Source organism: Aulonocara sp. 'chitande type north' Nkhata Bay, linkage group LG4, assembly GCF_057382095.1.
Source record: "Aulonocara sp. 'chitande type north' Nkhata Bay isolate Kocher_YH1m ecotype deep benthic linkage group LG4, A_spYH_male_GT1.1, whole genome shotgun sequence".
NCBI lineage: Eukaryota > Metazoa > Chordata > Actinopteri > Cichliformes > Cichlidae > Aulonocara > Aulonocara sp. 'chitande type north' Nkhata Bay.
The window spans coordinates 2,034,301-2,051,779 of NC_141347.1; the positions used below are offsets into that span (position 1 = coordinate 2,034,301).

The following is a 17,479-nucleotide window of genomic DNA, read 5'->3' on the forward strand; positions in this document are numbered from 1 at the left end:
AGCACTTTAAACTGGATGTGTGAATGTGTGATGTGTGCATTCATTAACTATTTTCAACCGTGTTGCTGTATCATCAGCTGTATCATCAAGTCACATCAAGGTCATGATTTTACAGTGAAGTTCAAAATTATTATTTAATACGCTTCCACCTGCAGAAAATGTTCCACCCTAGGACTGACATATAGTGCTTTTCTACTTTCCCTGAGTAATTCAAAGCACTTTATACAACATGCCTAACTCAGCTATTCACCCCAGTGCTTTTTTCTATGCTTGAGGGCTTTCTATTTAATATTCCCACACATTCATACTCCAGTAGATGTATGAGGGAGCCACTTGTGGTTAGCATCTTGCCCAAAGATATTTGGCATGCAGACTGAAGCAGCCAGGTATCAAACCACCAACCTTCAGATAAGTACAGTCATGCCAGGTGTCATAGGGCAAATAGTGGGGTAAACCCCAGACAGATCATCAGTCTGTTATAGAGATCCAGACAACCAGACACACTCATACCTTCTGCCAATTCAGAATCACCCATTTACCAAAGCCCATGTATGTTTTTGAACTGTACGGGGAAGCTGGAATACCTGAAGAGAATCAATGCAAACACAACAAGAACATGACAACACCACCAAGATTCAAACCCAGAACCTTCTTTATGTGAGACAGCTATAATGACCATGTGCTGTTATTAGTTTAAACAAAAAATGTTCAATCATGTTAGTTATTGTTTTCTGTAATCACAGGTTAACCGTTACCTCACACTGGCAGTCTTTATGCTAACCGTGAACATGGTATCTTATTTTTTCCTTCATCAGAAATTAACTAACAATCGAGAACAGACCTCAGCAGCTGCTCATAACTGAGCACTCATTAGAAATAGAGAACTTGTATTTGAGGGTGGCTGTGGTCCCTAACCTCTGCGAATACCAGAGGTCAACTGTAAGGACATAAATGAGGGTGAAATCATCTTGTCATCTACATTGTTGATACAAGGTGCTAAATATGTGTTTTGATAAGATCAACAAAGATAAAGTTTGTGTGACTGCTTTACATTAAGTAAAAAAAAAAACTTACATGAGTTTGAATATAAAAATATGCATTATCTGTTCATACAAATATACTGTATTTACCTCTCCAGGATCAAATTTGACACCTTGTCACCAGGACTATACTAAATATGTACACAGACACCTGAAGTACATATTCGTGTTACTTGTGCAAATACATCATGTTGGAAATCAAAAAATATAACATAAAATTATAGGATGAGTACAGCAAGCAACAGCTGGATTAAGATATAGAGCTTTTTGGTCTATTATCTTTGTTTGTAAATCAAGGGTTTCTGCAAATTTCAGGCCAATAAGCTTAACTGAGGTTATACAAAGAATAGAAAAAAAAAGGCTAAAACAGGTTTTTGATGTTGAGATCTTCACAGTCATGGCTAAAAAGCTAGAACAAGTGAATTTAATATTAAGGGCAGCTAATAAATTCTTACACTACATAGAAAATATTCAAATTGTTGAAATTCTAAAATTTTAACATTAGAAGACAGTTTTAAGGGATCATCTTAGAATGTTTATAAAGTATGCATAAACCCACCGATGGCTGACATCACCTACTGCGAAGCCTCAAGCTGAGCAATTTTGCCATTTTGGTCTGGGTGTTTTAAAACTGGGCATCATGAACACGTTGCAGATCTGACTGAGAAACTGAGCCCAATCAGAAGCAAGCAACTTGTGAATCTCATGATAAAGATTACCCTGCTTTACCCTTCTTTTGACTCTAATGTACATGATGATTTACAAAGTCATGTGTGTTCAGTATTTTAAACTTGAAACTACCAATTGAGGCCATCAACACATCAGAACGGTTTTAAGGTCATGAGCTCATATAGCAAGGAAGCCAGAGACCTCCATACAAGATCGCACCTTTGCAACAAAAGCAGTCTCCTCCTGTTGGCCATAAAAAAAAAATTCATGTCTAAGTGGCTTCCACAATGGCATCACCTTTCAGACCCAGAAGGCAAGTCTACCTTTTATATCTATATAAAAGGCATCTATATATTTTTATATTATGTAGTATGTTACAATTACGGGAAACCAAGATAACTAATTAAACATATTGGCTAAAAGATTTTTTGGTTGCAGTTGTATTTTAGGTCAAGTTATTATCAATGATGATGAACTGCTGATAGTCAAGATACATTCTCATAGTTGTCCTCTTCATCATCACTACTTTCTTCTTCTTCATCATTATGTACACCAAGCGAGGGTGGGGATACATTCTCATAATTGTCCTCTTCATCACTAGTTTCTTCTTCATCATCATTATCTACACCAGGTGGTGGTGGTGGTGATACATACAGCGAGGGTGGGGATACATTCTCATAATTGTCCTCTTCATCACTAGTTTCTTCTTCATCATCATTATCTACACCAGGTGGTGGTGGTGGTGATACATACAGCGAGGGTGGGGATACATTCTCATAGTTGTCTTCTTCATCACTAGTTACATCATCTTCATCTTCTCTGTGATCACTTACACTCACATAGGCCTTCATGCAATTGGGGCCTGCTTTCTTGTAATCATGATCATCATTACACACTGGCTCCTCATAGTCATTGCTTCCCTCTTCATCCACTCCTGCAGCTCCCCCTTTCATTTTTACATTAGTGTCCATTAGATCAACATTCACATAGTCCTGCGCATCGTCTTCATCACCCTCACTGTCTCCCCACTGGTAAGCATTCCCGACTTGGTCAACAACTGAAACACAAGTAAGGGAAAACAATGTCAATATGTAGTCAAACTATCTGATGAATAATTGCCTAAAATTTGTGAGCACACACTTTGACTGTGGATGAAAGCTAGAGGCTCCTTGGCTCGTCGTTGTCTTCTCCTGATGAGAACCACTAACAGCAGCAGCAGGAGCAGCAGCAGGATTCCAACAGCTACCGAGGACAACAGCAGCATCAAAGACACTAGAAGGACAGCATTCGATCAGTTTGATCAAAAACTTCCCCGGTACAATGAATTACGTCTTAGTTAAGTTGCTAATCTAGAGCAGTGTTTCCCAACCACTGTGCCATGGCACAGAGTTGTGCCATGAGAGATCATCAGGTGTGCCATGGGAAATTATTTAATTTCAATTAATTGGTCCAAAAAATACAATTTAATAATTACTGCAAATAATAAAATCATTGTTGGGCATCTGTCCTTTCAACGCAGTGACTGGTAGAGTAATTACTCTTTCATGTCAGTGGGTGGCAGTGAATGAATGAATGAATGAAGCCTTTATTTGTCACTTGCAGTTGCCTGCAGTGAAATTGGAGCCCTTCCGACCATACATACATTACACAAACATTCCAGAGGATGGTATGGTGGAGTCAAAAAGGAGGTACTGCCTCTGGACACAGTGGAGACTGTCAGAAAACAACTACAAGAAGACAGCTTCTTGGAAGACAGAAACAGCTTTACCCCAAACCAGATTTGCACACTATTAGACCTCTGCCTTACCACCACATATTGTAAATACAACAACGGTTTTTACAGACAAAAACATGGATGTGCCATGGGCTCCCCGGTGTCACCTATTGTAGCCAACCTTTATATGGTGGAAAGAAAGGCTCTTGGCTGTTTTAACGGGAGGGTATCTAGCTGCTGGTACAGATATGTGGACGACACCTGGGTCAAAATCGAGACCCAAGAAGTAGAATCCTTCACTGCGCACATCAACGCTGTGGCTAAAAACATAAATTTCACCAGGGAAGACACAAAGGATAACTGTTTGCCATTCCTGGACTGTGCTGTGCACATTAAAGAGAACGGCAACCTCAATGTTGAAGTTTACCAGAAGCCCACACACACGGACCAGTACCTCCTCTTTGACTCCCATCACCCTCTGGAACACAGACTTGAAATAATTAGGACCCTACACCACCGGGCAAAAAATGTTCCCTCTAAGCCTGAAGGAAAAAAGAGGGAACACGCACATGTAAATGAGGCTCTTAAAACATGTGGTTATCCTAACTGGACTTTCATAAAGTCAACAACGAGGCACAGAAAAGAAGATCAGACACCAACTCTTGAGGATCAGAAAGACAAATGCAAAAACATTGTCATCCCCTATGTTGCCAGTTTATCAGAAAAACACAGGAGTTTTCTCCAAGCATGACATCCCAGTGTACTTCAGACCCAGCCACACGCTCAGACAAAAACTGGTTCATCCCAAAGACAGAACTCCTAAACACAAACTTAGCAACATAGTATATGCTGTAAAGGGTAGTGACGAATGCCCAGACCTCTACACTGGAGAGACCAAATAGCCACTTAATAAACGCATGGCACAACATAGAAGAGCCACCTTGACGGGACAAGACTCAGCAGTCCATCTGCATCTAAAGGACAAAGGTCACTCTTTTAGGACACCAATGTTCACATTTTGGACACAGAAGACAGATAGTATGAAAGAGGAGTGAAAGAAGCCATCTATGTGTATTGTGAATGACCATCTTTGAAGTAAGTAAGTAAGTAAAATTTTATTTATATAGCACATTTCTAGATAAAAGATCACAAAGTGCTTTACAAGGTATAGGAACAGATTAAAAAGACAAAGTACAGTCAAAAGTTAACAAAATGCAATTTTAAAAAGGATGTGTTTTTAGCTGACCACAGGCGGTGGTTTACGACACCAACTTTCTGCCATCTGAGATCCCTTCCAAGACGCCTTAACGCCCACTCACATCCTGGGCCATCTGACCTCAGGAAATCACATGATAGGTTGGGGCCAGGTTTCAGAGCAGGTTCATCCAAAACCTTGACTGATTGTGACCTACACCCGTTTTCACACCTTGACTTGTGTGATTAGGTAGAGGATCAACAGGGGGTTCATGACCCCGTTGGGGGACACTCACTGAGGAATTAAATCTGGGAGTCTCCACCATTTGACCGTAGAACTGAAGAAGCTTCTCGAATGAGAGGTGAAACGTCTTCAAGCAACTTAAAGAAGTCCAGATACTTTTCTTTCCAATCTTAATGAGTCTACGGACATTAGCTGACATTCCCAACTATTGGCCAATGTGCGTCTTGTGGAAGGAGACTCCATCAGAGAAAACTTTCTATTTTGCAAGGCACTGCCAGAAAAAAAACGGGACAGGAAATTTTTTGGGTTACATCCGAATAGCTTGAACAAAGAGGGTGGGAAACCTGCACGAGTATCTGCACTGATGGAGCAGCAGCCATGGTCGGACGCACCAAAGGTTTCGTTAGCAGAGTGAAAGCGATAAACCCAGATGTTGTTATTATTACGCACTGTTTTCTGCACCGCAAGGAGCTCGTTGCCAAGACTTTACCAGCAGACCAAGCTCCTGTATTGGATGATGTCGTGCGCATGGCAACCTTCATCAAGACAAGACCTCTGAAAAGCCACATACTTGCATCTCTGTGCGAGGAAATGGGAGTGGAGCATAAAGCTTTATTGCTCCACACGGAGGTCCGATGGTTGGCACGCAGCAAAGTACTGGCCTGTGTGTTTGAGCTGCAGGAAGAGCTAAACATGTTTTTGAGTGATGAGAGGTACAATGATGCAAAGCTGCTTACAAGTGATTAGGGGTGTGCAAGGCTGGCTTACATGGCAGATATACTTCCGCATTTTAATAAACTTAACACACAAATGCAAAGCCGAGATGAAAACCTGCTCACAAGCACAGATATAATAAATGTATTTTGTTCAAAGGTCCACCTCTGGCAACAACATCTTTAATTAACCGATTCGCACTACAACCTGGTTTGCCTCTTACCTGTAATTATTTTTATTTAATTTAATAACTGTACAGTACTCTGTTTATAGTAACCATTGTCCTTAATGTAAATATGTAAGAAAAATTGTGTATGTTTCTGTTCCGTGTCCTGTGTACTGTTTGTTTGTATATGTGTCTTTTTGGCTGCTGTTACAACCAAATTTCCCCTTGTGGGACAATTAAAGGATTATTCTATTCTATCTAAAAAATGCCAACCTTGGCATGTTCCCACTCGCTCAGAAATGGCAAGGAGATACTGAAACTGCCACACTGTGTGAAATAGTAGGTAAACATTTGAAAACGCTCGAGAAGAAGTTGTTAATTTATTTCCCCTCTGTTTCCACTGAATGCCTTGACTGGGTAAGAGACCCATATAGCTCAGCAGCAGTTTTTTAGAAAGGATAAGACTTTGCAGGAACAGGAGGAACTAACTGAATTGACACAAGACTGTGGTGTGAAGCTAAGCTTTGCTGATCTATCTTTGGATAGTTTTTGGTTGACTGCTGCAAAGGAGTTCCTCATTCTGGCAAACAGAGCCATTTTGACATTGCTCCCATTTTCCACAACATATCTATGTGAGCTAAGCTTTTCACTTAGGAAGAGTGGTTGAGAAGAGCTTCATATATGGGGAAAAAATGCTTAGATGGTTTTGTTACAAAACCCGTAAAAAAAAAAAAAAAACAGAAAAAGAAAGCTGAACATACGCAAATCTTATAAATGTATACGACTTTTGTTGAAAAAATTGAGGTAATCTACTAATCAGAAGGTTGATGGTTCGATCACTGGCTGCTTCAGTCTGGGTGAGGCAAGTTGTATAAAGGGCTTTGAGTGCTCAGAGCAGAAAAGCAGAAAAGTGGTATATAAGAAACAGTCAATTTATCATTATTATAAACTACCGGTCAAAAGTTTTAGAACACCCAAATGTTTCTAGTTATTTATTGCAATTCATGTCATTCAAGTCCAATGAATAGCTTGAAATGGTACAAAGGTAAATGGTGAACTGATAACTCAGACAAGAAGAGGTCTGACAGACCCAAAGCCACCACTGAATCAGAGAACAAGTTTCTGAGAGTTAACAGCTTATATGATAGGCGGCTCACAGGACAACAGCTTCAAGCACAGCTTAATAGTGGTATAGAAAGCAAGTCTCAGTTTAAGCGGTAAAGAGAATACTTTAAGCTGAAGGTTTGACAGGACGAGTTGCAGCAAGAAAGCCATTGCTAAGACGTCAGATTAAGACAAAGAGGCTTGCCTGGGACATGAAACACCGCCATTGGACTACTGAAGACTGGAAGAAGGTATTGTGGACTAATGAATCAAAATTTTAAATCTTCAGTTCATCATGTAGGATCTTTGTTTGCCATCAAGTAGGTGAAAGGATGGTTCCACAGTGTGTGGCATCATCTGTCAAACATGGAGGAGGAAGAGTGATGGTCTGGGGCTGTTTTACTGGATCCAGGGATGGTGCCACAGCATTCTGCAGTGCCATGCAATACTCTCTGGTTTGTGCCTAGTTGGTCAGGGGTTCATCCTACAGCAAGATAATGACCCAAAACACAAGTCCAAACTATGCCAGAACTACCTCAGGAAAAAGAACAAGAGGATGGCTTGTTCAGACACAGACTTATACCCCATCGAGCTGGACAGAAGAGTGAAAGCAAAGCAACCTACAAGTGCAACATTTATGGGACCTTCTGCAACAGATTGGGAAGGACTTTCTGAAGAATATTTGATTTCTATTGTAGAAAAACTGTTATATCTGACAAAAGTCTACTTTGATGAGTCAAAACTTTAGAATACATTTTGGTACACTTCAGTTGCTTATGTGCACTATGTTTTCATTTCAGAGTGCAATGAGACATAAACTTTTTTTTTTTTTTTTACCAGAAGTGTATATCTATTAAATGAACATAACTGCTGTTTGGCAGTTTTTTTTTTCTTCTTTTTTTGGCAACATCAAGGTTTAAGTTCCTGTTTCTGTTAAGTTCTATTTTTATTTCAGCCTTTGCCCCTATTTCTACTGCTTCTTCTCTTTCTAGTCTTAATTGCAAACATACAAAGGGAAAACACAGAGACATTAATACTGAGAAAAATTAGGTAGTTATGATATGGTTTTGTTAATAAAACATAAATTCAACACTGTACTTACATTTAATGATGACACTGATCGGTGCTGTTGCAGCAGATCTGAATGTCCGTGTGGACACTGTGACTTCATACACACAGCTGTAGTTGCCCTGATGTTCATACTCAGCTACAGGGAAACTAAATGAGGCTGAGTTGTTGACTGCTGGCTCTGTGAGGTTGGAGCCAGAGAAGCTCAGAATAAAATGTCCACTGGAAAATGTGGAGTTAATGGAACAGGTGAGGATGAAGCTGTAACCCCTGGTGATTTGTGCACCTTCAGGACCCCAGACAAGTCCTGCATTAGGAGATGTCAAGGAGATGCTGGGCCTCTGCAGTCTCACTGTGTGAAAGCAAACTGGGATTAAAACATATTATTCTCTCTACCTTTTAATTCTGGACTTGTTTAAACTCTAGAATCAAAAGCAGAAGGAAGGATTTTTGTGGGGCACTTAAGGGAAGCTGAATCAAACTCAACACATTTCATCACTTACTAACTTATTAGTATTTGGTGTTATTTTATTTTTCACACATTCAGCAGTTATTGAGCAACATTAGAAGTTTCTTGCTACATGATAAATGAAAGTCCATGCTTATCTGCCGAGAAAAATGGCAGATTAGCTTGGGTAAAAGACCGAAAGCTGAGGCACACAATGAAGAATGCTGTTGGTAAAGTTTCTGGGCTGCCTTTCCTCATAACAGCCATCCCTTAAGATTTTCTCAATTTAGAGCAATGCATTATCAGGGATTGTAAAATCTAGTCTTTTTACTGAATCTTTTAGCCCTCAACGTAGCATTTAGCTCTTTAGCTGCTCAATCCTCCATGGTATGTAATAGTTTGTTTCAAGTAGTGTGTGTTTACTCCTCAGTACTGTTGGCTTTGAGATCATTTTCTCTGGATACTGAAAAATCCACAATGAAAGTGGGATTCTGTTCATAATGCTTTTTTTTTTTTTTTTGCTTTTGTTTGTGCTTTTTTTTGTAAATAGCTATTAAAACAAGTTTAAGCTATGACTGAAACAACTTATCTGTATTAAAAATGATAATTTCTCATTTTGTTTGAAAAAATGCTTCTTACATGTATTTGCTTTATTACCTGTCACAGAGAGCCTGCCAGAGTCACTTGGTGGGGAGTTAAATTCAAGACCTGAGCCCATTTTCTGATACTGACACTGGTACGATCCCTCGTTATCAAAGTTCACTTTAAGGATATTGAATGTTGCAGAGTTTGTACTAGAAGTTTGGGTCCTTATAAATGAATCTGATGTTTTCTTCAGAATGAACGATCCACCCAAAACCTGAGTGGAGATTGAACAAGTGATTGCAATGTTCCGACCCCAAGTGACCTCACCAACAGGATTTATGGTGACATGGGGTTTTGGGAAACTCACTGAAAAAACAAACAAAACAAATGAACAAACAAAAAAACAGCATAATACTGATTGATATGTTGCTGGCTTAATGACACTTTTAGCTTTTGATTCTTGGAGCTGTCGAGCTCAGGAAATTGTTTTGTTTTCTTACCATTAACAGAGAGTCTGACAGCATCACTGAGGGGGGATGAAAAGTTTTGCTCTGAAATGGTTTTCTTATACTGACACTGGTACGAGCCGTTATGATCTAAGTCCACTTTGTGGATACTGAAGGTAGCAGATGTGGAACTTGAGAATGCAGTCTGGCTGAAAGTGCCTGAGGTCTTCTTGAGGATGAAAGTTCCACCAGAGAACTCGGATAAGATCAAACAAGTAATGATGACATCTTCACCCCAGGCAACCTTATCTCTATTCAGAGAGATCCTGGGCTTTGGAAGGCTCACTGAAAAACACAGTTTAGCATAATGTTAGTTTAGATAAATATAAGTTCATGCATTTAAATAGCAAATCTTTGTAACTTTTTAATTTTACAACCCACTACCAACTCACTACCACCCCAGCTCTTCCCCATCCCCCCATCCTTCATCTAACTTAATTTCATGTCTGTTAGCAGTAATCGTTCTGTACAGAACATGCCCCCACTCTCCCTTCCTTTGTCATTGCTAACTATCTTTTCTAATAAATACCAGGGGTAGCTGTAGCTCAAGAGGTAGAGTAGGCCATCTCCTAACTGGAAGGTTGGTAGTTTGATTCTTGGCTGCTCGAGTCTCCAATCTGCATGCCTAAGTGCATTTTGGCAAGATAGTGTAGAATAAAAAGGGGATGCTTTTTCCTCTTCTAGTTTCATTATTTTAATATGGCACTATTAGTTCATTAGAATCATATAACCAGCTTTGCATTAAATATATACTGAAGTTTTTGATCTTACATTAGCCTTTGTATTACAGTGATTGTTATAACTCTAGTTTGATTTTCTACTTACAGGTGCCAGAATAATATGATCTTTCATTGCAGATGTGACCATGATCAACTTATACATATTGAAGTTTGTTGCTTATTATAGAGTTGTGCTCAAGTTAATTAAGGGTTAAAAGCTACAGTCAGCGTGAATGTCTGACTGATCTATGGAGGGGAAAGGCTTCGAGCATAGAGGGCCGCACGCGCTTACATACCACTGATATCATATTATCCTTTGTGGTCTTTTATTCAATTATGTTTTTTTGCTAAGTTTAAAGTGGTAGTTAATTAAACAACATGCTTACAGTACATATAATACATATAATCTAGGAATGTGTCCGGCCTGAGGCCTTAACTCATTTGGAGTCTCACTATATTTTACTCTACTTGGTAACAGATGACCAGAGTCAATAATTAGCCTCAGAGACCCAGGGCTTGAAGTTTGTTGCCTTGTTTGGAAGGTGTTATAGAAAAGAGAAGTTCTACGTCTGTTTATAGCCATTAAAGATGTACAAAATGTACGATTAACTGTGACTAATGTCTGGAACCTATTTTGATCTGTCATTACGCATGAAGGGGCATTCTAATACCCTGATTTTTACAAAACTATGGAGATGTGTTTTTTGTAATGAGATCTGAGGCTGTCTGCATACAGTTTCCATCTCCCACAGGTGTGACCATTAAAATCATCGTTTGACTTGACCCGGCCGGACCAGTGTTGTTATTGTGGTGTTTCTCCTGTCTCCATCCCCAATATTTTGAACCATAACAATAGCAAACACCAAGTTCCTCTCTAAACCATTTCTCATTGTATCGGACCGATGCCGATACGTAATATCGGATCGGTCCATCTCTAATTACTACTATAGATTTCTTAGAGATGTTAGTTTGCATGGACTGAAACAGTACTGTACGAGTAGCAGCAGGATTTCATGGTCACCAGGGAGACCAGCAAAATCAAAGACAGTTTTTTTATTAAGAAAACAAAAGAGATTCCACACATGTAACTTACCTATAAGGCATTTACGGCATGCCATAAAAAAAAAAACATCTTGCTCCCACCCACCCCCTTCATTTCTGTGTGAATGAGCTTGACTGATCATGCTTATCTGTCTGGGTTCCTTTTTTTCTTTTTTCTTTTTTTTTCTTTTTGTTTTCAGCCTATGAAGTGTTGATCACGGGAATGAGATGATAAATCCTGCGGATATATAAGTCTTACATAATTTAACTTACATTTAGGTAAGTACTGTAGGGTTGGAATAGCTGGTTTGAGTAACATTTGATTTCAGAACCTTGTTAGTTCCTGGATATGTCTGGCATCATGACTTTCTGTGTGTGCAGCCAGGCAACAAGAAACACATGAAAAACATGAAGTGTTTGATTTCACCCAGTGTCAGCTAAACACTGTACAGACTTAAGACACCACAGATTCCTAAGTGTTCAATGCAGGGTGTCAAACTCATTTTACTTCGCGGGACACGTACAGACCACTTTGCTATTAACTCATTCACTGCCAGGGTTTTTGAGCATTTTTACTCATTTTTGAAGAGCCACAGAAAACTGTGTGTTATGATCATATAAACGCTGAACCTACCAAAATGAAGAACAGACTCTCTTCTTCCATCCAAAAAAAAAGCTTGTTTCTACCATTTTCCATTCTTTAGTAATCAGCTGTAGAAGAGAGGTGGGTTCCACCAAAAATGCCTGTTTTGACCACAAAAAGGGAGAAAACGAGCTTTTTGTGAAAAATACATTTCAAGCAGTCTGATGTTCACTGACAAGCTGCCCGAGGTTGTATTCTAGCCCCTCCCATTGGAAACGTAATTGACGTCTATAGATGTCAATGGCAGTGAATGAGTTAAGTGGGCCGGACCAAACTCTGCTTTCTGTCACTGTGTAAAGAAGTTACATATTAAACAGTTTTAAAAAATTGTGACAAAAAAAGAAAATCTGTCAGCAAGACTCTTTGAAGAGTCTTTAGAAGAACTTTTCCTATTTTCACAAAGCAAAATCTGTTTACCTGCTCGTTAATCATTTGCTGTTTGCTGGTTGTTGAAATGGTTTTGAAAACTTTTAGCTGAGATTCTGATGTTTCTGTGGATGCTACACGTTTATATATTTAACAGATCTGGCTGTACATCCTGTTAAGCCAGATGTTCTCCCTTTCACATTTGATACTGGGGGCATTGGGGTTCAATGATTAACTGTTTATTGCTTAATTACTTTGTGGCCATAAGGAAGATTTTTATCAGTAGGAAAAGCTGTAAAACCTATGAAAATATAGTTAAAAGTCCAAAATTTATGCTTGTTTGTGGTGAGCAGCAGATGAAACAAGTTAAGAACTATAAATGACGTCAAGTTTTCTAGTCTCTTTGCATGTGGCCAAATGGTGTGCTCATTTAATAAAGTTGCTTGCATGAATTCTTAGCAGGGCTGAAGATTCGCCTCCCACGGGCCATTAATACCTGACAAATGAAATTATTGTTTCACTTGTTTGACACCCGAGGTCTAATAACTTAATGGCAAGAAAACGCATTTATCATCATTTTTGTATTAAAAAAGTCTTTGTGCTATAAAAATATCATAATCCAAAACAAATTGAATAACATGATGTTGTCATGCTGACATCAGCACTAATAATCAGTATATATTGCTGATGTCCTTGATCTTCTAATAGAAACAGGCTAATGTCATCATATTGTAATACAAACAGGATGTTATTAGCATGTTCTCATAGGAACATCTTAAAACACCATCCATCCATCCATCCTCATCCGCTTTGTCCGGGGCCAGGTCGCGGGGGCAGCAGCCTAAGCAAAGAGGCCCAGACCTACCTCTCCCCAGCCACCTCCTCCAGCTTATCCGGGGGAATACCAAGGCGTTCCCAGGCCAGCCGAGAGATATAATCTCTCCAGCGTGTCCTGGGTCTGCCCCGGGGCCTCCTCCCTCCTCTTAAAACACTAAAACAGGTTTTCGTATAGTTCTTGCCCTTCGGAGGAGTTGTGGTCTCCACGTGCTCTTGTTTCTCAGTGATTTCTTTCCTTATGGTGCATCTTCTCTTAGGTTTTCCACCTCCAAAAATCACTTTAACCTCTTTGTTCAAGTTAGAGCTAATTCAAGCGAATTAGTTCTGTTGATAAGCACCGCTGTTAATGTGTTTTTAAAATACAAATAACTGAACAGGCATGCGGTCCATAGCAGGAAACCAAGAGGGAAGTTGCTGCATGAAGATTACTGAGAAAAAAACAGCACCATACTGCAACTATAAATATCAAGTATTGATAAGATCATGTGGTACCATATTTGGGCATGGATGCTGTAAGTATTTGGGAGTGCTACTAGACTCTAAATTATCCTTTAAAAAACACATTAAAAAAGTAGTGAAAACTGTAAATCTTAATATACAGAACTTTAGACATATCCGCACATCATTAACAGACACAGCAGCGATTACATTCCTGCATTCTATGATACTGGCTCATATTGAATATTGTATTACAAGTTGGTCCAAGTAGCTTTGCTGCTATTGGGCCAATTGAAGTATGCTACAAAAGAGCATTAAAAATATTAGATAAAAAAACCTTTTTCATATCACCATTGTCAAATTTTAGAAAAATACATCCATCCATCCATTCGCTTCCGCTTATCCTTTTCAGGGTCGCGGGGGGCGCTGGAGCCTATCCCAGCTGTCATAGGGCGAGAGGCGGGGTACACCCTGGACAGGTCGCCAGTCTGTCGCAGGGCCAACACACAGGGACAGACAACCATTCGCACTCACATTCACTCGCACATTCACACAATGGCAATTTGGATTTTCCAATTAACCTATCCCCTCAAGCTAGAAAAATACAAGTTTTTAAATTTTACTAATTTCAAATTATTTAAATCTGCCTGTCTAATATACAAAGTTATACATGGTCTGGCGCCTCCACCAATGAGTGATTTTATTAAACAAAAGTCTAGCAGTGTTGCCGGGTCTCGACTGACTTGAGCCACTGTTAGAGGTGATTGTGAACTGGCACTCAGGCGGACCACCTTTTCACAGAATGCTCTGTCATATCAGGGAGTGAGCTTCTGGAATAGTCTTCCACTGTCAGTGAGGGAAAGTACAAGTCTACCCATCTTTAAGAGTCACTTAAAAGGGCGGCTGAGGGACACACAAACATGTAATCATGTTTAATAATCATGTTTTATATTGGACGGGAAAAAGAGTTAGTGTATTACAAAAAGGGAAACAACTGTTAGTGCAATGGGTGAACGCAATATCACGATGGTCAGGGCATGTACAATACTGGGGTTTGTGCAATATAATTGATGTGTTTCCGTTATTGTTATCTATACTGTCCTCTGTGTCCACTCTCCTTGTCATTGTTTGTTCTAGTATAATGTGATCACTGTTTTTGTCCTTGTCACATGACCTGTAAATAGTGTCTCTGTATGTTTTTACTAACTTGTGTTTAACACCAACCTGCCAGAGGGTCTGCAGATGGAAATTAGCCCAAGGCTATAATCTGGCATATTTACATTTGTTAAAATGTTCATTAATATGTATTGCCCCTCTTTCTAAAAAATAAATAAATAAAATAAAATAAAATAAAATAATATCAAAGAAAGGAAACTGACATTGATAAAGATATCTTCAGCCATTTTGACACAAGCACCGATTTTTTTTTTACTTGTCTTATCACACACTCATGAAAACACAAATATCTGACACAGAGATCAGAACTTAGAAAGGGGCTGGCATGAAGTTGAAGTTATTGCTGCCAAAAGAGGAACAGCTGGTTATTTTAAACAATGATTGATGATCTACTTTCTTCCACCACTCAGAACGCTTAATGAGTGTGCTTCATAAATAAAGAGTTCAAAATGTATTATTTATTAATTTAGCACATTTTTATCTATGTTTTGATAAGAGTATAACAAACACTTCTCACCTGAACAGACGACACCAGCATCCTCACCATGTTTACAGTCGTGTTTCCCAAATCCATTGTGTCCACACTCAGTTAGAGAACTCTCACTTCCTGAACAGGCCACATCATCAAGCCAGATTTGTCCACTTCCTTGACCGAAGTGAGCAGATGAAATGGCCTCCAATGCTGCCCCACAGCCCAGCTGTCTACAGACCACCTTAGCATCACTTAAGTCCCAGCGATCATCACAGACTGTTCCCCAGGAGCCACTGTGATAGATTTCAACTCTTCCAGAGCACCGAGTGGATCCAGACCCAGCTAGTCTGATCTGTCCTATCAGCACATAATATAAACTATATTTAATACTTTCCTAAATTTGAAAAGAATTAAAAAATTTCACACACAAGAACAGACTGACCTGCAGCAGATGAAGTGAAGGCCAAGAGGCAAGAAACTTTTGGAAGGAACAAAATGACATTGCTGATTATGTAAAGTAAGTAAATACATCTGTAGTCATTTATCTAAAGTGATCAATATTTGCACTGAAAGGTAAACCTCAAAGACCCAAACTGTCTCTCTACAAAAGCATTACAAAAGTATGTCTTACCGAAGGTCAAAAACTGAAGCACTCTCTGCTGTCTGCACCCCATGACTGAAAAAAAGAGGCTGATCGTGTCATTTATGGGAACCAGAAGACAGTAAAGTCAACAAAAAACTACAGTGTACAAAAAACACTTCACATTTGGTTTATCCTCCCAAAACACTTCCTCTTTCGTTTTGAATTTTTAAAAAAAATTCATCCACGGGGCTTTGACACGAGCAGCTCTAAAGACTGGAGCTCACCACATCATTAAAAAAATCAGTTTTTTAAAATAAAAATAAAACTGCTCGAGTAATCTAGTGACTCTCGGATACATATTGATTCATTATAAGCAAATTTGCACCAACCCTACCATCATCCACAGAAACACACACACTGTCTCCATCTGGTGATTAAAAAGTAATATTGACACAGATGATACATTCTTGAGGTTAAGCGCTCATAATTTTAAGCACTCCTACATTAGCCTAAAAAGTATTAGCAAGGACTCACAGTTTAACATTTGGGAAGATGATCTGAATGAGAAAGTCAATCCTTTTATAGTGGCAGTGGAAAGAAATGCAACCAGAGAATTGTCTCTGTTTCGACAGTTTTAAATCCTAACTCATTTCATGAATGTTTCTGAGGACTAAATTGGAAGCCACACTTTAAACTATAAAATCTTTAAAATATGGGCCTAAAATCGATGATCTGAAGCATTAAAGTGTCACAAATATACACAAAAAAAGCAAAAGAAGAGAAATCATGAAGGAGGAAAATTGCTTTTCGCAGCAGTGTGTGTGATACACCAACAAAAACACAGGGGCACACAGAATAAACTCATCCAAGATTTTTAGGAGATATACCCATGCCATCAATTTGAACAATCTACTGTGCTCGAGGTGATGACAATATGTACGCCTGTCTGACATATAATGTTCTACATGGACTTGCCCCCACATCCTTTAAATTAATTTATTAATCACATGATGTTCCTGTTAAATGTATAAAAGGAAGAAAAAAATCCTGTAGTCAAGAAAGGAGTGAAATAATTAATAATGACAATAATGAACCGGTTTGGAAAATGTAAGGAGTAGAAAGTCGAGATCTTTGTGTGAAATTGGAGGAATAAAAAGTAGCAAAGTGTCAGAAAAGTGCTCAAGTAGAGAAAGGAAACTTTTGCTTTTGATAAAGACCACAGTGTGGAGGACGTTCTGCGAACCTTCGTTTCGGGTTATCACCGTCCTCTGTCTTCGGTGGTGGCCCCTCCTTTTCCTCCCACCGTCCTCTGCAGCTGTTCCAGCTGTTGCTGCTCCCGTGAAGTTTCATTGTGTTAACCGGTGTTAAAGGCGTGCAAAGCTCACTATTACTCATTCATACATAAACAACATGCAGTGTAACTGAATCTGTTAAAAGTCCTTTACAGCAGTAGATCACCTAGTTTCTCACCTTGCTTATCTGCGTTTATTTTTTTGCGGTAGAGACTGCCACGTCTGCCTGGGAAAAGCAGCCTGCTAATCGTCACCACTTCAGCTCCTCCTCCTGCTGACAGCGCAGTGGGAATCACACTCCTAACTACACATAGAGCGATTGCCATTTTTCCCGAATCACTGTCCATACCACCACCTCTAACTGTAAATAATATCTCACATAATAACCTCTATCAGCAGTCATAATTAAGGAAAATGCTTTAAAAGATCAAATGCAATAAATTTAATTAAATATTGGTTA

At 39.2% G+C, this 17,479-nt stretch overlaps 1 protein-coding gene across 1 annotated transcript; it reads right to left on the reverse strand.

Moving 5' to 3' along the window:
• Positions 1-646: 646 nt before the first annotated feature.
• LOC147331701 (uncharacterized) lies at positions 647-15,818 on the reverse strand. The gene is made up of 8 exons (XM_086287910.1): positions 15,776-15,818; positions 15,587-15,622; positions 15,190-15,501; positions 9,447-9,737; positions 9,019-9,312; positions 7,948-8,265; positions 2,850-2,981; positions 647-2,766 (listed from the first exon to the last, which is right to left on the reverse strand). The coding sequence occupies exons 1-8, from the start codon at positions 15,816-15,818 to the stop codon at positions 2,195-2,197; spliced, it is 1,998 nt and encodes a 665-aa protein (XP_086144036.1). The 3' UTR covers positions 647-2,194.
• Positions 15,819-17,479: the final 1,661 nt, after the last annotated feature.

Excerpts from the sequence above, each read along its gene's own strand:
- LOC147331701 (XM_086287910.1), bottom strand. The coding sequence starts at position 15,818 with ATGGGGTGCAGACAGCAGAGAGTGCTTCAGTTTTTGACCTTCG. Across the intron at positions 8,266-9,018 it reads TGGCAGGCTCTCTGTGACAG|TGAGACTGCAGAGGCCCAGC; the intron begins GTAATAAAGCAA and ends GCTTTCACACAG. Across the intron at positions 2,982-7,947 it reads GATCAGTGTCATCATTAAAT|TGTCTTTGATGCTGCTGTTG; the intron begins GTAAGTACAGTG and ends CTGTCCTTCTAG.